Source organism: Phyllobates terribilis, unplaced genomic scaffold (assembly GCF_046119375.1).
Source record: "Phyllobates terribilis strain yellow unplaced genomic scaffold, ASM4611937v1 Scaffold_8__6_contigs__length_399053987, whole genome shotgun sequence".
Lineage (NCBI taxonomy): Eukaryota > Metazoa > Chordata > Amphibia > Anura > Dendrobatidae > Phyllobates > Phyllobates terribilis.
The window spans coordinates 242,017,065-242,040,221 of record NW_027362768.1 but is presented as its reverse complement, the minus strand read 5'-3'; the positions used below and the strand labels follow the sequence as shown (position 1 = coordinate 242,040,221).

General features: G+C 48.3%; 1 protein-coding gene across 1 annotated transcript in view; it reads left to right on the top strand.

Annotated features, from left to right (window-relative positions):
- Positions 1-11,381: 11,381 nt before the first annotated feature.
- Positions 11,382-23,157, top strand: part of ALDH9A1 (aldehyde dehydrogenase 9 family member A1) — a 38,075-nt gene continuing 26,299 nt past the window's right edge. Inside the window, exons 1-2 of the mRNA XM_073644078.1 lie at positions 11,382-11,634; positions 16,144-16,332. Of these exons, the coding sequence (XP_073500179.1) occupies positions 16,152-16,332 (181 nt within the window). The 5' untranslated portion in view covers positions 11,382-11,634; positions 16,144-16,151. The remainder of the gene's footprint in view (positions 11,635-16,143; positions 16,333-23,157) is intronic.

Genomic DNA, 23,157 nt, shown 5'->3' with positions numbered 1-23,157 from the left:
CCAGAATGTCTCTCTGGCTTCCCTCCATGCTGTCTGTTTGTGTCTGTTTCTGCTGCTTAAGGGCGGCGCCCGATCACTTCCTGCCTTTTGTACCTGCTGTGGGTCACACCCCTTGTGCGTCCTCAGCCTATTGCTGTCTGTCACTTGGTATATAGCTCAGCAGCTCCCTTCTATCCCTGCCTGAGCATAGTGTTTCCTTCAGTGTGTGCTTGCACTCTGAAGGTGCCAGGTCCCGTCTCTTGTCTCCTGCTTTTTGTATCAGTTCCCGTGTCTGAACTGAGTCCTGTATGTCTCCTGCTTTGCGGTATCAGCTCCCGTGTCTGAACTGTGTCCTGTATGTCTCCTGCTTTGCGGTATCAGCTCCCGTGTCTGAACTGAGTCCTGTATGTCTCCTGCTTTGCGGTATCAGCTCCCGTGTCTGAACTGAGTCCTGTATGTCTCCTGCTTTGCGGTATCAGCTCCCGTGTCTGAACTGACTCCTTTCTGTGTTCTCTTGTCTGTCCTGTCTGAACACGCTCCTAGCCTGTTCCTCTCGCCTTCTAGTGGCCGATTTCCTAGACCTGCTCCTGTGTCTGGTCTGTCCTGTCTGAACACGCTCCTTGCCTGTTCGTTCTGCCTTCTAGTGGCCGATTTCCTAGACCCGCTCCTGCGTCTGGTCTGTCCTGTCTGAACACGCTCCTTGCCTGTTCGTTCCGCCTCTCTGGGGGCCGTATTCCCAGACCCGCTCCTGTATCTCTCTGCAGTGTCGGTCTCCTCCGTACACTCAGTTCCAGTCTGAACTCTCTCCTGTCCTTTACCTGTTTTGCCTCTATGTCCGTTCCCTTCCTTTTTCTGCAGAGTCTGAACTCGTACCTAACTCCTGCTTGTTGTCTCTGCAAGTACTGTGTGAGTATCTGGCTCTGTCTTTCCCTTCCTGTCTGTTCCGTGTGAACAGAGCCCTGTCCTCCCTGCTCAGCCTTGTCTGCACTCTAGCTGTGCTTGCCTGTAACCCTCTGCCTGTATTGTTCCTGAGTCCCGGTGTGTACTGGGTCCTATCCCGCCTGTGTTCCTACCTGCTAGTGCCTCTCTGTCTGCACTCTAGCTGTGCTTGCCTTTACCCCCCTGCCTGCATACCCGCCTGCCTGCATACCAGTCGTGCCTGCCTATACCCACCAGTCTGTGTGCCAGCCTACCAGCCTGTTCCTGTATTCCCCTGTGTGGGTCAACAGCCGTGTCCGGGGTCTGTCCTGGAGTAGCACCTGGTCCCTCTGCTCGGTTCCTCCTTGGTGCACTGGCGTCGTATGCCGTCGTGCGACCCTGGTCGGATCGGGTGAATACTTAGTCACGCCCCTCCAGGCATTCACTCTCCGGCACGGTCCAGTGGAATCACTACCAATCACACGCACACGCCGCTTAGCCCGGGCGTGTGCATAACAGCATGCTCAGGCCATGGTTCCCGTTGAGCCCCACGGCCTTCGCTCTTTGAGAAGTTTTTCCAGCGAATACATGCATTAAAATAAAATAAATAAATTTTTTTCCCCCTTTAGCTGAGTTCCAGGCGAGTTACGCACCCGTCCAGATGGATCTATCAGCTCTCGTTCCTGTGGATCCGCCACGTTACTATGGGGATCCAAGACAGTGTCGTGCATTTGTGGAGCAATGCATGCTACACTTTAAGGCCTACCCTCTCTATTTTCCTTCCGATTGGGCTAAAGTGGCCTTTATGATTGACTACCTAGCGGGTGATGCCTTGAAATGGGTCACCCCCCTATGGGAAGCATGGGATCCTGTCATCCTTGACCTGCAGGCCTTCCTGGTGGCCTTTCGTATGGTCTTCGAGGACCCTAACTCTGAAGCCCCTGCTGAAGCTTCACTTCCCAATATCCCGGAGCAGCCCCGACGGGTAATGTGTGTGGGTAGCGCAATAGTCCTCCAGCCCAATGAGACTACTGCCCACCCAGAATCCTCACAGGGTGACTACGCTTTCCGGAATACTTCTCTCAACCTCAAGAGGCAGTCCAGACGTGCTAGACTTAGAGGCAAGCCGTCACGCCAGGGTCTGTCCTCCCTGAGACCTCCTGACCCCAACCTTGAAGTCCCTACTGAAGCTTCATCTCCCTGTATCCCGGAGAAACCCCAATGGGTAATGTGCGTGGGTAGGGCACCAGTTCTCCTGGCCGAAGAGACTTCTGCCCATCCAGACTCCACACAGGAGAACTTCCTGCACCCGGCATCAGATGCTTCTTTCTCTTTAACCGGTGTGCATGTCCAAGGATGCTCCAAAGCTGTGGTTACCTCAGAGTCTGTGCACCTCTACTACCTGGCGGAGGATCCCCTGTTGCCTCCTGAACCCTCCGGGATACCACTCGATGACAAATGGAGAGAGACTTCTCTACACCCGGTACTCAATACTTTGTCCGCTTCGTCCTGTGAGCCTGACAATGGGTACCCCAAAGTGGTAGTTACCTCCGAGTCTCTACACCCCTCCGACCAGGCGGAGGATCTCCAGTTGTCTCCTGAACCCTTCGGGGTGCTACCTGGTAGCGAAAGGACAGAGACTCTCCTATACTCTGTACCTGATACCTCGCTCGCTTCGTCCAGTGAGTCCAACTTAGTGTACTCTGAAGCAGAGGTTACTCCTGAGTCTCTACACCTCTCCGACCAGGCGGAGGACCTCCAGTTGTGTTCAGAATCCTTCGGGGTGCCACCTGGTGGTGAATGGACAGAGACTTTCCTATATCCTGGATCTGATACCTCGCCTGCTTCCTCCAGTGAGTCCGACCTAGTGTACTCTGAAGCAGAGGTTACCCGTGAGTCTCTACACCCCTCTGACCAGGCGGAGGACCGCCAGCTGTCTCCAGAACCCTTCGGGGTGCCACCTGGTGGTGAATGGACAGAGACTTTCCTATACTCGGTACCCGATATCTCGCCTGCTTCCTCCAGTGAGTCCGACCTAGTGTACTCTGAAGCAGTTGTTTTCTCTGAGCCTCTGCACTCTTCTGACCCGGCGGAGGACCTCCAGTTGTTTCCTGAATCCTCGGGATACCACCAGATAACAAAGAGACAGTGACTTTTCCTCATTATGTACGTGATAACCCGTCTATTTCTTCCTGTAAGCTTGACAAGATGTACCTCGAAGCAGAGATTACCCTTAAGTCTCTGTCCCCCTCCAACCCAGTGAACGACTGGCCCTCGAATTCCCTGCGGAAGATTCTGGCAGGCCTGAAGAAGAGGGGGCGTAAGGGGGGAGGTACTGTAACATACCTGGCGGCGTCCTTGCATGGTGGTCCATCTCCCACTGTGCAAGAGGGCGCACTTGATCTCCTGTCCAGAATGTCTCTCTGGCTTCCCTCCATGCTGTCTGTTTGTGTCTGTTTCTGCTGCTTAAGGGCGGCGCCCGATCACTTCCTGCCTTTTGTACCTGCTGTGGGTCACACCCCTTGTGCGTCCTCAGCCTATTGCTGTCTGTCACTTGGTATATAGCTCAGCAGCTCCCTTCTATCCCTGCCTGAGCATAGTGTTTCCTTCAGTGTGTGCTTGCACTCTGAAGGTGCCAGGTCCCGTCTCTTGTCTCCTGCTTTTTGTATCAGTTCCCGTGTCTGAACTGAGTCCTGTATGTCTCCTGCTTTGCGGTATCAGCTCCCGTGTCTGAACTGTGTCCTGTATGTCTCCTGCTTTGCGGTATCAGCTCCCGTGTCTGAACTGAGTCCTGTATGTCTCCTGCTTTGCGGTATCAGCTCCCGTGTCTGAACTGAGTCCTGTATGTCTCCTGCTTTGCGGTATCAGCTCCCGTGTCTGAACTGACTCCTTTCTGTGTTCTCTTGTCTGTCCTGTCTGAACACGCTCCTAGCCTGTTCCTCTCGCCTTCTAGTGGCCGATTTCCTAGACCTGCTCCTGTGTCTGGTCTGTCCTGTCTGAACACGCTCCTTGCCTGTTCGTTCCGCCTTCTAGTGGCCGATTTCCTAGACCCGCTCCTGCGTCTGGTCTGTCCTGTCTGAACACGCTCCTTGCCTGTTCGTTCCGCCTCTCTGGGGGCCGTATTCCCAGACCCGCTCCTGTATCTCTCTGCAGTGTCGGTCTCCTCCGTACACTCAGTTCCAGTCTGAACTCTCTCCTGTCCTTTACCTGTTTTGCCTCTATGTCCGTTCCCTTCCTTTTTCTGCAGAGTCTGAACTCGTACCTAACTCCTGCTTGTTGTCTCTGCAAGTACTGTGTGAGTATCTGGCTCTGTCTTTCCCTTCCTGTCTGTTCCGTGTGAACAGAGCCCTGTCCTCCCTGCTCAGCCTTGTCTGCACTCTAGCTGTGCTTGCCTGTAACCCTCTGCCTGTATTGTTCCTGAGTCCCGGTGTGTACTGGGTCCTATCCCGCCTGTGTTCCTACCTGCTAGTGCCTCTCTGTCTGCACTCTAGCTGTGCTTGCCTTTACCCCCCTGCCTGCATACCCGCCTGCCTGCATACCAGTCGTGCCTGCCTATACCCACCAGTCTGTGTGCCAGCCTACCAGCCTGTTCCTGTATTCCCCTGTGTGGGTCAACAGCCGTGTCCGGGGTCTGTCCTGGAGTAGCACCTGGTCCCTCTGCTCGGTTCCTCCTTGGTGCACTGGCGTCGTATGCCGTCGTGCGACCCTGGTCGGATCGGGTGAATACTTAGTCACGCCCCTCCAGGCATTCACTCTCCGGCACGGTCCAGTGGAATCACTACCAATCACACGCACACGCCGCTTAGCCCGGGCGTGTGCATAACACCCTCAACATGGTTCCTTGCTAGAGCTGCAATCAGCACCAGCAGGGACAAGAATGAGAGTACTAGTGTTTGCTCCTGCAGTGGCCACCAGTAAAAATAAAAAATCCTTATACTGATCTGTCCTAAGGGTCCCCCTCGGTAACCCACTTGACTGCTCAGCAGAGAAGCCGGGGAGAATAAATCCTGCAGCGAGCGGGCCCCGAACCTCTGCTGAGCTCAGGAGCGGTGTCCTGTCACTCACTGAGTGCAGCTCCTGGGCCGCTCGCTGCAGCAGCAGCTCATTATCCCCTGCTCCTCAGCGTGATCAGTCGAATGGATTACAGCAGGGAACAGTTTTTGTTTATTCATTTATTTGTGTATTTTTTTTAAATGGACCAGTCACTTCTTTTAGCAAGGTCCAAGTGGAGCAGTGCTTTGCATGTGCATTTTACTACACTTGGTAATAAATAAATGGAAAAAAATGTTGCGGGGTCCCCCTATTTTAGACCCCTTTACAACCCAAGGTGGTTTGCACGTTAATGACCAGGCCAATTTTTACAATTCTGACCACTGTCACTTTATGAGGTAGTTACTCTGGAACGCTTCAACGGATCCCCCTGATTCTGAGACTGTTTTTTCGTGACATATTGTACTTCATGATTGTGGTAAAATTTCTTCGATATCACTTGCGTTTATTTGTGAAAAAACGGAAATTTGGCGAAAATTTTGAACATTTTGAAATTTTCAAAATTTGAATTTTGATGCCCTTAAATCAGAGAGATATGTCACACAAAATAGTTAATAAATAACATTTCCCACATATCTACTTTACATCAGCACAATTTTGGAAGCAAAATTTTTTTTTATTGGGGAGCTATAAGGGTTAAAAGTTGACCAGCGATTTCTCATTTTTCCAACAAAATTTACAAAACCATTTTTTTAGGGACCACATCATATTTAAAGTCACTTTGAGGGGTCTTTATGACAAAAAATACCCAAAAGTGACACCATTCTAAAAACTGCACCCCTCAAGGTGCTCAAAACTTCATTCAAGAACTTTATTAACCCTTCAGGTGCTTCACAGGAATTTTTGGAATGTGGAAGAAAAAAATTAACATTTAACTTTTTTCACAAATATGTTACTTTAGACCCAATTTTTTTATTTTCGCAGGGGTAACAGGAAAAAATGGACCCCAAAATTTGTTGTGCAATTTCTCCTGAGTAAGCAGATACCCCATGTGTGGTGAGCACCTTGAACTCCCAGTTGCTTCACAGAAGTTTATAACATTGAGCCGTAAAAATAAAATTTTCACATTTTTCCCACAGAAATGTTTTTCAGCCCCCACTTTTGCATTTTCATAAGGGTAACTGGAGAAATTGCACCATGCAGTTTGTTGTGTAATTTCTCCTGAGTAAGCAGATACCCCATATGTGGGGGAAAACCACTGTTTGGGCGCACGGCAAGGTTCGCAAAGGAAGAAGAGCCATTTGACTTTTTGAATGTAAAATTTGCTTGAATAATTAGCGGACGCCATGTTGCATTTGGGGAGCCCCTGATGTGCCTAAACAGTGGAAACCCCCCACAATTGACACCATTTTGCAAATTAGACCCCTCAGGGAACTTATCTAGATGTGTGGTGAGCACCTTGAACCCCCAGGTGCTTCACAGAAGTTTATAACATTGAGCCGTAAAAATAAAATTGTCACATTTTTCCCACATATTTTGGCCGACAGAGTCATGTGATGGCTTGTTTTTTGCGGGATGAGTTCACGTTTTTGTTGGTGCCATTTTCAGGCACGTGACATTTTTTGATCACTCTCAATTCCAGCTTTTGGGAGGCAGAATAAACAAAAACCAACAATTCAGGAATTGTTTTTTCATTTTATTTTTTTATTCTGTTCGGCATGTGGTAAAATTGATGAGGTAGCTTTATTCTTCGGGTCAGTATGTTTACAGCGGTACCACATTTATATAGTTTTTCTATGTTTTGGCGCTTTTACACAATAAAAGCTATTTTATAGAAATTATTTTTTTGCATCGATTTATTCTGAGAGCTATAACTTTTTTATTTTTCGGCTGATGGAGCGGTATGGCGGCTTGTTTTTTGTGGGACAAGATGACGTTTTAAGCGGTACCATTTTTATTTATATTCGTCTTTTTGATCGCGTGTTATTCCATTTTTTGTTTGGCGGTATGATGATAAAGCATTGTTTTTGGCTTCGTTTTTTATTTATTTTTTTACCGTGTTCACTGAAGGGGTTAACTAGTGGGACAGTTTTAAAGGTCAGGTCATTAAGGACGCGGCGATACCAAATATGTGTACTTTTATTGTTTTTTTTTTTCATAATAATATTTATTGATGGGTACATTATATTTTTATTTTTGGTGGACTGTTTTTTTTAAAATATTTTTACAATTTTTTTTTTATTTTTTTTTTCACTTTCTGAGAGTCTTTTTACTTTGTCCCACTCTGGGACTTTCACTTTTTTTTATTCTGATCGCCTGTATAGCATAGGGATGGAGCACCATCCCTGTGCCATGCAGGCTGTCAGTGCTGCACAGTGAGAAGATTGTTTGGAGATGCACTGCGCATGACTAAAAAATCTTCCTGCTGTCTGGTGACCCGGATGTTGTCATAACGACATCGGGGCGTCATGGCAACACCCGGGAAGCTGCGGCAGACAGCGCTGGAGGCCGGAAGAAGAGGTGAGTATAGCGATCACCTCCCCTTAGCCACTGCAATGCTGCGATCGCCTTCGATGTGCTTATGTGCCCGCGCAATCGCGATGACGTACTAATATGGGTCAGGCTCTTAAGTCCCAGGGCACAGACGCATATTAGTACGTCATGGGCTTTAAAGGGGTTAATAACCAGACAAGGGAAAGCAGACGGCTTTCAGCTTGTCTTATTATGCTAAGAAAGGGCAACTATCCATGGACCTTCCTAGCCTATTAGTATGAGCCTCCAGCTGTCTGCTTTGCCTTTGCTGGTAATTAAAAATGGGGTGACCCCAAAAAAATTATATGGGGTCCCCCCTATTTTTCATAACCAGATAAGGCAAAGCAGAGAGCTGGGGGCTGATATTAATAGGCTGGGAAGGTCCATGGATATTGGCCCCTTCCCAGCCTAATAAGATCAGCCTTCAGCCACCCCAGAAATGGCGCATCCATTAGATGCACCAGTTATGGCGCTTAGCCTCATCTCTTCCTCATTGCTTTGGTGCGGTGGCAATCGGGGTAATGGTTTTGCACATGCTGCGGAAATTTCCGCTGCGGATTATCATTGCAGAAAAAAACGCAGCACTACCAATTATTTTGCGGAAGGTCTGCATTTTCACCGTCATTGACTTGTATTGGAAAGCATGGATTCCGCATCACTGGATCTGTAGATGCGCATTCCACGTGTTTCAATGTGCGGATGGTACCCGGGTCTGGAGGACAGGAGACTCTCCTCCGGACCCCGGTACCATAGAACCTGTAAAAAAAAGAATAAAATAAAAAATAAATATATACTTACCTTCTGATGGCCCGCGGTGTGCTTGTCTTCACTTGCCGGCAGCTCAGGGTGGACTGAAGGACCTGCGCTGACGTCATAGTCATGTGACAGCCAGGACGGAGCGAAGCAAGACTGCGCGGGCCATCAGAAGGTAAGTATAGATTTATTTTTTACCATTCTTTACGGTCACACTATATAAATTCATGCCGTTTGCATGTATTTATATAGTGTGACCAAGTTGACAAGCACTTTCCAAGTGATGCTAAAATCGCTTGGAAAGCGCTTTACAACCCGCATGTGGAAATGCATGTGAAGAACGCTTCATTTCCGCATGTCCCTGGCAGGAAAAACCCATGTACAATCCCCATGCGTTTTTTCTGCCAGGGAGATGCAGAAACTCTCAGGAAAAATCCAGAGCATTTCTGCATCATGGGCACATAGCCTTACAGTACAGCAGAGCTGTGAGAGCTGCAGCAAATGTGTTTGTAAGGAGACAAAGTTCAGTTCTGTTAGTGACACATCACACTGGTAACTCACTTTATCATTTACAACAATCCCTGGAGTCAGATTCTCAGGCAAGGAGATCGTTGTCCACCCCATAGTCCTGAACAGCTCATTTACATTTTACTTATTTATATAGCGCCATTAATTCCACAGGGCTTACGGACAACTTCACTGTCCCCATTGGGGCTCACAATCTACATTCCCTATCGGTAGAAACCTGGAGGAAACCCACACAAACACGGGGAGAACATACAAACTCCTTGCAGATGTTGTCCTTGGTGGGATTAGAACCCAGGACCCCAGCGCTGCAAGGCTGCAGTGCTAACCACTGAGCCACCGTGCTTATTCACATATAAGAAAAATGTGGATTTCTCTGGAATAAGACATCAGATCACAGATATCAAGGTATCATTTTATTCAGCTTCCTATGAACTACCTGCCCATATAGACGGCTTAGGAGGGACGAACACTGACAGATCCCCTTTAAATAATTTAGCTATGGAAAGTGTGGTGATTTAAACTTTGATTTCTTTTAATTTACTTTATTTTCAGTCCCATGAGAGCACGTGAGCCTGTGATCATTTGATCCCTTGTGCTACATACCACAGTATTGTAATAATTAAGCAGATAAAATGCTGACAGCCTTCAGCAGACCCCCACTGCCATGGCAGCCCACCATCACCATCTGGATCGCATACCCTAAATGTTGCTGCCTGAGATCGCCAGCTCCGGTTGTTGCCGGTATAACACAGGTGCCCCCAGCTTTGTGTGCAGGGGCGTCAGCTCTGGAGCGCCCGACACCCACACCTGGAGTGTGACACAATGTACGGCTCGTGTTGGGAAGGGGTTAAAGAATATGACTTGTCTCCAAGAACAAACCCCATATGGCGCTGTACCTGAGAAATAGAAGGGTCTGGGAGCCTGGCAGCAGAAAACTATCCCGTGCCATAATAACATAATGAATAACATAATCACCTCGCTAGCATCGATCATGAGAGAAGCGGCAGAGCACCCATCACCGGGGAGGGGCAGAGCGCCCATCACCAGGGAGGGCAGAGCGCTCATCACCGGGGAGGGGCAGAGCGCTCATCACCGGGGAGGGGCAGAGCGCCCATTACCGGGGAGGGGCAGAGCGCCCATTACCGGGGAGGGGCAGAGCGCCCATTACCGGGGAGGGGCAGAGCGCTCATCACCGGGGAGGGGCAGAGCGCCCATTACCGGGGAGGGGCAGAGCGCTCATTACCGGGGAGGGCAGAGCGCCCATCACCGGGGAGGGCAGAGCGCTCATTACCGGGGAGGGGCAGAGCGCTCATTACCGGGGAGGGCAGAGCGCTCATTACCGGGGAGGGGCAGAGCGCCCATCACCGGGGAGGGCAGAGCGCTCATTACCGGGGAGGGGCAGAGCGTCCATCACCGGGGAGGGGCAGAGCGCTCATTACCGGGGAGGGCAGAGCGCCCATCACTGGGGAGGGCAGAGCACTCATTACCGGGGAGGGGCAGAGCGCTCATTACCGGGGAGAGGCAGAGCGCTCATTACCGGGGAGGGGCAGAGCGCCCATCACCGGGGAGGGGCAGAGCGCTCATTACCGAGGAGGGGCAGAGCGCTCATTACCGGGGAGGGGCAGAGCGCCCATCACCGGGGAGGGCAGAGCGCTCATTACCGGGGAGGGGCAGAGCGCTCATTACCGGGGAGGGGCAGAGCGCTCATTACCGGGGAGGGGCAGAGCGCTCATTACCGGGGAGGGCAGAGCGCTCATTACCGGGGAGGGGCAGAGCGCTCATCACCGGGGAGGGGCAGAGCGCTCATTACCGGGGAGGGGCAGAGCGCTCATTACCGGGGAGGGGCAGAGCGCTCATTACCGGGGAGGGCAGAGCGCTCATTACCGGGGAGGGGCAGAGCTCCCATCACCGGGGAGGGGCAGAGCGCTCATCACCGGGGAGGGGCAGAGCGCTCATTACCGGGGAGGGGCAGAGCGCTCATTACCGGGGAGGGGCAGAGCGCTCATTACCGGGGAGGGCAGAGCGCTCATTACCGGGGAGGGGCAGAGCGCCCATCACCGGGGAGGGCAGAGCGCTCATTACCGGGGAGGGGCAGAGCGCTCATTACCGGGGAGGGGCAGAGCGCTCATTACCGGGGAGGGGCAGAGCGCTCATTACCGGGGAGGGGCAGAGCGCCCATCACCGGGGAGGGCAGAGCGCTCATTACCGGGGAGGGGCAGAGCGCCCATCACCGGGGAGGGCAGAGCGCTCATTACCGGGGAGGGGCAGAGCGCTCATTACCGGGGAGGGGCAGAGCGCTCATTACCGGGGAGGGCAGAGCGCCCATCACTGGGGAGGGCAGAGCACTCATTACCGGGGAGGGGCAGAGCACTCATTACCGGGGAGGGGCAGAGCACTCATTACCGGGGAGGGGCAGAGCACTCATTACCGGGGAGGGGCAGAGCGCCCATCACCGGGGAGGGGCAGAGCGCTCATTACTGGGGAGGGCAGAGCGCTCATTACCGGGGAGGGGCAGAGCGCTCATTACCGGGGAGGGGCAGAGCGCTCATCACCGGGGAGGGGCAGAGCGCTCATCACCGGGGAGGGGCAGAGAGCTCATTACCGGGGAGGGGCAGAGCGCTCATTACCGGGGAGGGGCAGAGCGCTCATTACCGGGGAGGGGCAGAGCGCTCATTACCGGGGAGGGCAGAGCCGTGCAGCGTCTACTACGGGCAGCAGCTTATAACAGCGGCCTCCTGAGACCAGCATGGCCGCACTCACCAGCACCTGGATATAGGGCGTGGCCTACCGGGACCGCCCCACGGCCGCCTCCAGAGCCGCCCCCCGGGGCCACCTCCCTTCCTATAGCCCTGAGTGTAGGAGGCGCGGGTCGGGCGCAGCGAGCACCGTAAGAGGAGCTCCGGGTGCAGGACCGAGTATTCAGCGGACCGTAACGTAAGTGTTCACCTCGCATGTCCTTGTCAGCTCTCAATGTACCGGGATCAGGGAGGCATCACTGCACATCCTGAGCTGATCTACTCAGCGGTGCTGACCACAGCAGAAAAATGTCTGCGCTGGGGCTGCATTATACTGTGCGGAGGCCCATGGGGAGGAGGGCCGCGTTATACTGTGCGGAGGCCCATGGGGAGGAGGGCCGCGTTATACTGTGCGGAGGCCCATGGGGAGGAGGGCCGCGTTATACTGTGCGGAGGCCCATGGGGAGGAGGGCCGCGTTATACTGTGCGGAGGCCCATGGGGAGGAGGGCCGCGTTATACTGTGCGGAGGCCCATGGGGAGGAGGGCCGCGTTATACTGTGCGGAGGCCCATGGGGAGGAGGGCCGCGTTATACTGTGCGGAGGCCCATGGGGAGGAGGGCCGCGTTATACTGTGCGGAGGCCCATGGGGAGGAGGGCCGCGTTATACTGTGCGGAGGCCCATGGGGAGGAGGGCCGCGTTATACTGTGCGGAGGCCCATGGGGAGGAGGGCCGCGTTATACTGTGCGGAGGCCCATGGGGAGGGGGCCGCGTTATACTGTGCGGAGGCCCATGGGGAGGAGGGCCGCGTTATACTGTGCGGAGGCCCATGGGGAGGAGGGCCGCGTTATACTGTGCGGAGGCCCATGGGGAGGAGGGCCGCGTTATACTGTGCGGAGGCCCATGGGGAGGAGGGCCGCGTTATACTGTGCGGAGGCCCATGGGGAGGAGGGCCGCGTTATACTGTGCGGAGGCCCATGGGGAGGAGGGCCGCGTTATACTGTGCGGAGGCCCATGGGGAGGAGGGCCGCGTTATACTGTGCGGAGGCCCATGGGGAGGAGGGCCGCGTTATACTGTGCGGAGGCCCATGGGGAGGAGGGCCGCGTTATACTGTGCGGAGGCCCATGGGGAGGAGGGCCGCGTTATACTGTGCGGAGGCCCATGGGGAGGAGGGCCGCGTTATACTGTGCGGAGGACCATGGGGAGGGGGCCGCGTTATACTGTATGTGGACAGATTAATCTACTAATGATTGTTCTGTCCCCATCATTCTTCCTCAGCCCGTGTAAAGAGGCCGGAAAACAAGCATCGAACGTCTTAAGTATTGTCGATCACTCATTTAACGACCTCAACTCCGTACATGTAAATACAACTGAAATGTTTGAGTGTGATGGCGCAATATGTGAGCATTTAGGCCCCCACTTTAAACTTTTGCCCAGGGCCTGACTATGTCTTAAACCGGCCCTTGTTCGCTGTAAGGTAGAAGTGCAGCCCCACAGCCCGGACACTGGGACCCCTTACAGAGCAGGGGGTGCAGCCGGAGAGAAAACAGACCGTCCAGAGTCTGCTCCACACCTGCGCTGCTGCCAGAATTCCCCATATTGTGTCCTGCAGCCTTGTGCTGTGCTGCCTGACACTTGCATGCATGTGTGCTGGAAGATACTGCCTTCATCTCGTCCTCTGCTGTGTGTACAGTGCTGTAGGAGCCTCTGTCAGATCACCACCTTTGTGGCTGTGTGATCTGGTTGTAGTTTCTCGGTGAGTGATATAATAGATACATCCTAGCTGTGACTTCAGTGTATGGTAAAGTATCTGTAACCCTCCTTGAGAGACCTGGAGAAAGTCATTAATGAGGCTGTGGTGGTCTGTGTGCTATGTGGACTATTTCTGACATGTCCTCCATAGTGAGGGGTCTGCCTTCCATCAGGCTGATATCTGGTGTACACCCACCTGTCCACAGAGACAGAAAGCAGGCTGCAAGTTTCTCAGTCAGAGAAGGCGATTATTTGTAACAGATGAGCCCACTGTATGATGGGGATGAGCCCACTGTATGATGGGGATGAGCCCACTGTATGATGGGGATGAGCCCACTGTATGATGGGGATGAGCCCACTGTATGATGGGGATGAGCCCACTGTATGATGGGGATGAGCCCACTGTATGATGGGGATGAGCCCACTGTATGATGGGGATGAGCCCACTGTATGATGGGGATGAGCCCACTGTATGATGGGGATGAGCCCACTGTATGATGGGGATGAGCCCACTGTTCTGGACTGTGTACGGTTTTCTTCTTTTCCTCTGTTTGGGTTTTGTTGCTCTTTGAGCATAAGTAACTGCAGTCTGCACCAGGAACTTGGCAATCCCTCTTTAAGGCCCTGTTCACACTCCGTTTGTAGTTTTTGGTCAAGACTTTTATTTTAATGGTCTATTCTTATAGTAGGTCATCTATATCTGATTGGCAGGGATGCGTCAACCGGCCGCCCCACCGACCGGCTGTTCCTTGTGTCGTAGTTGGGAATATAGCGGACGATTTATCATTTGCTTTTGTGAAATATAAAGTGAATTTTCTTTGTTTTTTTAGTATTTCTCTTTGCCAATTTCTTCAAAATGCTTTGATTAGAGATGCTTTTAGAGCAAAGAGTTGCATGGCCCTCTAAAACGTTGCTTGTTAACTCTTCAACGGCACAAAAATGTAGTAAATGATGGTTAGTCTAAACCATCTGGATAACCAAAAGCACACAATCTTGCTTCTGAATCCTCCACCACTGACTGGTGGCATTGTATAGCAGTACACCATGTCAGTCACCGATGGTTGGGGTTAGCCTGTCCGTCCTCCAGGTTTTAAAATACAATGTGGTAATTATATCATCCAATCTCATCAGACAGTATTCACATAGGTGGACACCACCGGAAGATAATCAGATTATTGGGAAAAGGAATAAGAAAGGGAAAGGATGTGAATAAAAATTAACGGTTATTAATTTATAAATATTAAAATAGCAAATTTCCATGCGTCCAATTAGGGATGTATTTGAGTCACAGTTGATAGAATATTATGTATTATTAGCAACTGTGACCCACTAAAGTCCTGATAGAAAACAAGATAAGAAAGATGTTATAGATTATGGACCCCTAACCAATGTCCCTTTTTTAAATTAATGGTTGAATTTTATATATCCATATAGTAAGATCTCAGATTAATGCCATACGCATAATTGTGAAAACACATGAATGATGTCTAAGATTGTACTGCACTGGGTCAGAAATGCACTTATGACCCAAATTATTCAGTGAGGTATGCTATAGGATGTTTAATACATAGTTATACACCATATACGGCCATATTATCATGCAAAATTTAGAGAGGGCAATTGATGTCAGTTATACGTCTAACAGTCATAGGTCTCTATGGAGATAATCTGCTGTCGTGCTTAACAATGGTGCGACACTGCTAATAATTTATTACGGCCTGCAGGAGAGACCGGGCACTGATGTATCAGCTGCACTCAGTCTCTCTTGAAAAGTGAGAGACACGGCTTTCGCTAGTGCCAGCCTCAAGCTCCGTGTCAATCACTGCATCGCAGATTCTATGGCATATGGCAATGTGTAATATGTGGTACTCTGGTCTTGTAAGTAATTTGTTATGTAGTACATTATCAGGACAGACATCCCTGACGCGCGTTTCACCAGGGATACTGTCTTTTTCTAAGTGAGAGAGGCCGTGAGTGTACCTGATACATCAGTGCACGGTCTCTCCTGCTGGCCACACGCATGCATGTGTGGGTGGTGTAAGGAGGTGTCGAAGGCTGAGCACAGGGCTGCCTGACACACTCTGCTACTGATACATGTGGATTTGATGTGCATGTTATTGGCGTTGTGCCTGACTAAATTATTAGCAGTGTCGCACCATTGTTAAGCACGACAGCAGATTATCTCCATAGAGATCTATGTCTGTTAGATGTGTAACTGACATCAATTGCCCTCTCCAAATTTTGCATGGTAATATGGCTGCATATGGTGTACAACTATGTATTAAACATCCTATAGCATACCACACTGAATAATTTGGGTCATAAGTGCATTTCTGACCCAGTGCAGTACAATCTTAGACATTATTCATGTGTTTTCCCAATTGTGTATGACATTAATCTGAGATCTTACTATATGGATATATAAAACCCAACCATTAACTTAAAAGGGACATTGGTTAGGGATCCATAATCTAGAACATCTTTCTTATCTAGTTTTCTATCAGGACTTTAGTGGGTCACATTTGCTAATACATAATATTCTATAAACTGTGAATTAATATAAATCCCTAATTGGATTCATGTAAAATTGCTGCTATTTTAATATTTATAAATTAATAAAAGTTAATTTTTATTCACATCCTTTCCCATTCTTATTCCTTTTCCCTATAATCTTTAAAATACAAATTCCACAGTGTTCTGCCATTGGGGGAATATCTCACAAGTTAAATCACGAGTAGTTAACGCATGCAAGCAAACACTAGAGATCTATGATAAGTTTAACCTGTCATGTGGCAAAGGGCTGTGTTCCCCCAGACCCATTGCCAGCTATAAATCCTTACAGCCCCTGCACCCTTTCCTGGTAAGTCACTGCATGTTCACCTGATATTATTTGTATTACAGTTATTATTTTTTGGACACTTACTCTCTATCTTGTTGTGTATTGTTTATTCTTTAGGCTACTGAATGAAACTTATTGGCGCTTCTCCTGTTGTTCGCTTTCTGATCCCAAAACTACAAGTGACCATGAGCCGCACTGTCAGCACGGGGACCTTCCAAAACTCCCAGCCCCTGAACTATCGAGCAGGCGGCAGGGTGCAGCCGGTGGACTCTGTAGGGCAGGAGGAAGCCTATGAGCCCTCCACAGGTGAGCAGTGGTCATTTACCTATACCATGTACACCGATTTGTTAGGGACACCACAACTTGTGCTAAATGTGTCAGTTTTCAAACCTTTCAGGGAGACAATGGGATGTTTACGAATAAAATCCGTCAGAATTCAGTCAGGCTCGCAGCAAATTATGGAATATTTGGCCTGCGCTCAATGTGTTTTGGGTTACAGAACTTTTACACCGACCTGAGCAGTTTTAAAATGTTTGCTCTGTTCCCCTTAGTGTCATGTCAGCTTTCTCACCTCTGTTTTGCATATTGCGCTATTTTATTTTTGCAGTCTAAAAGCAATGTAGATCTAATCACAGATGTGAATAGTGCCCTACCCAATGTTTCTAGCTGTGGGCTCTGGCACTGTTCCTCTAAACTCTGCTTTGGAGATTATCTCAGTTGAACATTAGACTGAGGGCTCTGTAACTGGAATCTTGTTTTAACTCTTTCCTTTCAAGAGCACAAGGCTTCTCATTGAGATAAAGGCAGATGTGCATGTGGCACTCAAAGCGGATAATTTTCATTAAAGGGAATAATGTCAGGATGATCACTCTCCCCCTCCCATCCACCCTGAAGTGTATATATGGGCATGCAAGTCTTTGAAGTGTAAATCCATTGACACCTTTTATATATTTTCTGTTGCTGTATACCTCAGCATATAGTTTTCATTCACATGCAGATGAAACATTAAAGGGGTTGTCCACTACTCTATATCCCCCTGGGGCCCCTAAGACTTCTTGTAAATACCTTCTGTTGCAGATAATGCCTGTGAATGGCGCTATCACTGGCCGCTCACAGGCATCACGTGACCCCCGGCTGCAGCCGGCTCTGACATCCACTGACGTCACGACAAGTGCTGGCAGCAGCCGGGGGTCATGATGTTCCTGGTTCCACGGTGGATGCCAGGCTGTGGGTGGGGTTACCCCGCACGTCACACCCAGCATCCACCGCACGCTCTGCCTCTCCCCATTCCTTGGGAAAGCGTGTGGTGGATGCTGGGTGTGACGCACGGGGTAACCCCGTCCACAAACCAGCAGCCACTGCGGGGTCCCCAGCGCTGAGTCACGTTTCACTTGTCGTGATGTCAGCGTGGGGTCACGTGATGCCTGTGAGCGCCCACCGATAGCGCCACAAACGGGCATTATCAGCAACAGAAGGTATTTACAAGAAGTCTTAGGGGCACCGGGGGGATAAAGTAGTGGACAACTTCTTTAAGGCTATGTTCCCACGCTGAGCTTTTGGTGCATTTTTGTGGTGTCTTCCACTTCCAGCAAAATGGATGGGATTTATAGAAATCTCCTGCTCATTGTGCTTCTAATTAACGCTGTGTAAACTGTTTCAATTTCACAACATGCCAATTTCTCTTGCGAATACTGAGTTTTCTGCACTGCATTTCCCCATAAACTTGCATCTAATTTATTTATTTTTTTTGGTTCTCAGCTGTGGATTTTCCACATATGTTTTTGTGGTGGACACGCATAAAAAAACGCCCCTAACCCACACATGACTGCATCAATAAAGTAACAAAACCAGGAAGTATAAAAAACAAAGCAGCTTTAGTTAAAGCATGACACACAACAGACAAAAAACCCCAGCGATAAACCGCATATTAAAGAAACGCACACAAAAGCAATGAAAACCTTCAAGTAACCTCATTTAAATAGGTGCAGAAATTCTATGACCTCAAGAGCTCAAGGTGGGAATGAAGCTCTAGTGCTCTAGGTGTAAGGCTGCGTTCACACACTGCGTATTTTCGCACGCTTTTTTGCGCGCGCTTTTTGAAAATACACAATGTGCTTTGTGTCTGCCAGCAAAGCGAATGGGAAATTCACTTTGCCGTTCAGACACTGTGTAATTTTACGCAGCGGGAAAGCACAGCTGCGTAAAGAATTGGCATGTCAATTCTTTACGCAGCTGCGTCCTGCGCTTTCTCCTATTGTGGCCATTATAAGCGATGGAATTACGCAGCGGTGTTCACACACTGCGTAATTCCATCGCTTTTTTACGGAGGCGCAGGATGGATACTCACCTACCCGATGTCAGAGGAGAGGCGTCCGGTCCGCTCCAATCCCGCGCTTCCAGCATCTGCCGGTGAGCCGATCAGCTGTTAGCTAACCGGCTTGTAACCGGCTTCCGGTCAGCTGATTACAAGCCGGTCAGCTGACAGTCAGCTGATCGCTTCACGGCAGATGCTGCAAGCGCGGGACGGAGCAGACGCGTCTCTCATGCATCGGGTAGGTGAGTATCCATAGTCTGTACATACACTGCTAGGGACACACACGACACATAGACACACAGGACACATAGACACAGACAGTACACATGTCACCCTTCATTTTCACACTGCTTTTTTACGCAGTGTGTGAATGGAGGTGCTTTTTTTTACCTGCGTAAAAAAAACGCAGGAAAATACGCAGCGTAAAAAAAACGCAGGGAAATACGCTATGTGTGAACGCAGCCTAACAGTGCACTTTGAGCCTCTGCTTCCCGAGGTTGTCACTGCCAGTACTAGCCTCTTCAGGTTGATTGACAGGATATACATTTCAAAGACCTGCATGCGCCCATATATGTGGTTATGGGGAAGGGGATTGATTTTGACAGACTTTCCGTTAAGGATTCTGTATTGAAAATATATATTTGTTATCTTCAGAGTTTTTCAGTTTTCTGTTTTAGTATGTTTTTCTCTTTGTGGTCTGTGTAAGTTTCCCCCAAGTAAAAACACATTAAACTTTGTGTACTGAGCCAGAGATTCCTGTAAGAGGTTATATAAACACATGAGATTGTGCAACCTGGCAGGAACCCAGGGGTGTTGTTTGTAGATGTCTTGCACCACAATATTCAGAGATGAGCATTTCTACAGATACTATGTTCCATTAGATTTTATGTAAGGAAGCGGCAAGATAAAATGTTGCTCAGATTTAATAAAGGGTTTTCTGGGACGTATTGTGGCAAGTCTACATCATAGTGGGGGGAGTGCTCTTTGTAAAACTGTATAGAGCCGCTCTGTAGAAGATTCTATTATGGTGGGATTGATCTGTCTTTGTCAGTACATAGGTAGTTATTTATCTCACTAGATGGAGGCCCGATGCGATCGCATTGGGAGGGCGGTAATGTCACGATGGGGGGGCAGGCTTTGATGCGTTGAGATCCCCCCCCCCCCCCCCCCCCCCATGTGCTCACCCACCTATCCACTCTTTCCCCCATGTGCTGACTTCTCGCGTCTGTGCTCTCTTCTTTGATCTGTCCACCCCATGTGCTATCCCCCTTGTCTGCTGTCTCTCTCCATCCTGTGCTATGTTCTCCCCTCATGTGCTGTCCCTTTTGAGCTGTCTCGTCACCCTCCCCACCCCCCCTGTGGTGTGTGTATGTGTCTCTCCATTCAACTGGCCCACGACGACCAATCCACTTTCCAGGAAACTGTTCATGTAGGAATGCTGGGACCTGACACCCATAATGTGGTGGGGCACCATCTTGTTGGGAAAAACTCCGGGAGCGTGCCATCTTCAGTGCATAAAGAGGGCAACACATCATCATGTGGCATTGAGGTTTCCATTGATGAAGAATGGCCCCACTATCTTTGTACCCCATATACCACACCATACCATCAAGATACGAGATGTGCAGCATCTGAAACCACGGATACTGGAAGCCTGTGCTAACATTTCTTCTGCGGTGTTGCTATCAGTGTGCCAAGAGTGGGAGAAGAGGGTTGCATTGACAATCCAACACAATGGACAGCACTTTGAACACATTTTATAAGTGGTCATAAACTTGTAAAAAAACTCATGAAAGAATAAAGTTACATTAAAACCAAGCACACCATTGTTTTTCTTATGAAATTCTCAATATGTTTGATGTGTCACATGACCCTCTTCCCACTGAAAAAAATAAAGTTGGATCCAAAATGGCCAACTTCAAAATGGCTGCCATGGTCACCACCCATCTGGAAAAGTTTTCCCCCTCTCTTATACTAATTGATATCACCAACCATTCCCATTTAATTTAGGTGTATCCATATAAATGGCCCACCCTGTATTAAAACATAAGGCAGTCGTAGAATATAGTTGACGTAAGGAACGTGCAAAAGGAAGAGAACTGAACACGTTTCAAACACCTGACATGTTCTTAAACTCTGTCTGATAGGAAGAGAAACTGGAAAGGAAAATTTAAGGGGTTGCAAAAAAATCATTTGCATAATTTTACTTAACCAGATACAAAAATAAAATAACATTATATTGTAGAGTTTAGAAAAGGAAACCTGTGTCACTAACCTCTGTAAAGTAAATATAATTTAATAGTGGAGCATGATTTCTCTTTTCAAACTTAAACCTGCGGGAACCCGAGTATTGAGGAAATAGATCCAGATGGCTTCAGGATCGATCATGTGGTAGTTTCTCTATTTCCGCCACTTATGTGTTTGGAAATATATTCAATCGCATAAACTATGCAATGTATAGTTTGCCTGTTATGTGCGTTAGTAAAATATTTTGAGATGTTTTACATATGTTACGATTAGTGGGTTATATAAGATCATACAGATGTTCCCTTATTCTATTTTTTAATTTTCTAATTGTCTAACCGACATATTTTTGATTGCACATTTAGCATTCAATAATCAAAAATATGTCTGTTTGACAATTAGAAAATTAAAAAAGTAGAATAAGGGAACATCTTTGGAACACCAAGTACAAGTGAGTAGAAAGTTTAAAACCGGCACTTATTCAGATCGCATACCCTTTAAACAGTCCAGTGAGCGTCAGTCACAGATGGCTAGGGATCGCTAATCCGCAGGTGCCCAGCCTGAAGATAGAATATCCTGTGGGTAGGTAAATGGCGGCATTCCCGCAAGCAATTTAGTATGTAGATCCTTTGCACACAATTTAAAACATGGAGCCAGGGAAGTGGAAGTCCTTCAGGACGACTGCCGTTTTGCACCAAGCCGGTGGTTCAAATATTTGAAGGTCAATATTCATTTATCTCTTAACCATTTTTTTGGTTCTTTTTCTCGGTTTGGTCAGTGCCTAAAGTCGTTGCAAAAAGTGCATAGGTAATAATGACCGAAAAGAAGAAAATAATCCACTTCAGAACGGAAAGATAATGACCTGTCCAGAAGCTTCTTCGAAAATGGGATTCCTTGAGCACTCATCTACTTGCTGTAGATTCTGATCCCGAAATCTCTGGCAAATAGCTGATTTTGCTGTAGGACCTCTTGGCTAACCTTTGCACTGAAGTCTAAGAAAATTATGCAGCCAAAATCTGCAACTTGAATAAAGCAAAAAAAACAAAAAAAAAAACAAAAACGCAGCAAGGAACGCTCGTTTGTATATCAAATAAAAAATTTTTGGTCCAACTGAAGCAAGGGAATCTATACTGTAGGTATGAGTTTTATAGGGGCTAAGATCACTATAGGACTGTATGGTTAGCGTAAATCTAACATTGTGGGTAACTGACTCCCTTCTATAATGGATTCCTGCCCTTATTTCTCAGTTGGATACATGTAGTACATGAGAAGTAGCAGCATAGACAACATTATCCAGCTCTGTGGCTGTGAATCCAGCACTAGTTATGCATATAAATTGTCTTGTGAAATAATTGACACCCCCCCCCCCCCCCCCAAATTGCCATTTTTCGTGTTTTGCTACATCACAACCTGGAATTTCACTTTTTTTTTTTTTTGATGGTTTACATCAGTTCATGTAAAGAGGATGATGCCTACAACTGTGAACCTTCTGGTTTTCTTTTTATTGTGAAGCAAACGACAAATATGCACGCTGAAGTGCTTAGTTATTTTGTCCTAACTATTTACCCCCCCCCCCTAAAGTCAGTACTTTGTAGAGCCTCCTTTTGCAGCAATTACAGCTGCAAGTCACTTTGGATAAGTCTGAGCTTTTCATATCTTGCCACTGGGATGTTTGCCCATTCCTGAAGAGAAAACTGTTCCAGCTCATTCACATTAGATGGCGGTGTGGCCTTTCAGAGAAGGTGTGTGTATATACTGACAAACCATGTGACTCTTAGAGTGCACACAGGTGGAATTCCTCTCACTAAGCATGTGACTTATCTCCACAAAAAAGAGAATGGTGCGCTCTGTCCACCTATCTAAGTGTAGTATATAGCGGTAATATGAATATTTATAAAGGTCTTTTGCACTCACCTTTATTTGGTCTTTCAATTCAGCTTACCGATCTCTAAGGATCACAAAGAAAGGGATTTTCTCCTTTCAGGTGGTTTGCTGCATACACCTGGTGGCTATTCGATAGCCCTGCTATTAATTTTTATAGGTTTGGACAATATTCATTTACATATCTTTTAACAAAGTATTGAACATAACATAAGTGTTATGAACTAGTATATTTTATACTTTGAAGACTTTTTGTGGATTGATGAATTGGATTTTATAGTATTACTGATGTCTAAGGGAATGGGTGTGTCTGCTTTGTGTGGAACACATCCCCCACACAAAACTGTGCTTTTTGCTTCCTTTAAGAAGCAGTTGTATCTTAAAAATTTCTGAGAATATACCTGAGGAAGACATAATCTTGTCAAAACGCGTTGTATTTACTTGAGGAATAAAGATCGTTTGGAGAATATATAGCCACAGTATTCACTGGCTTCTTGGGAGCGCATTTGGCCTGGATGAACATTATTGTCAAAATCTCTTTCCGATGATAACCCGAGCAGGGCTATCGAATAGCCACCAGGTGTATGCAGCAAACCAACTGAAAGGAGAAAATCCCTTTCTTTGTGATCCTTAGAGATCGGTAAGCTGAATTGAAAGACCAAATAAAGGTGAGTGCAAAAAACCTTTATAAA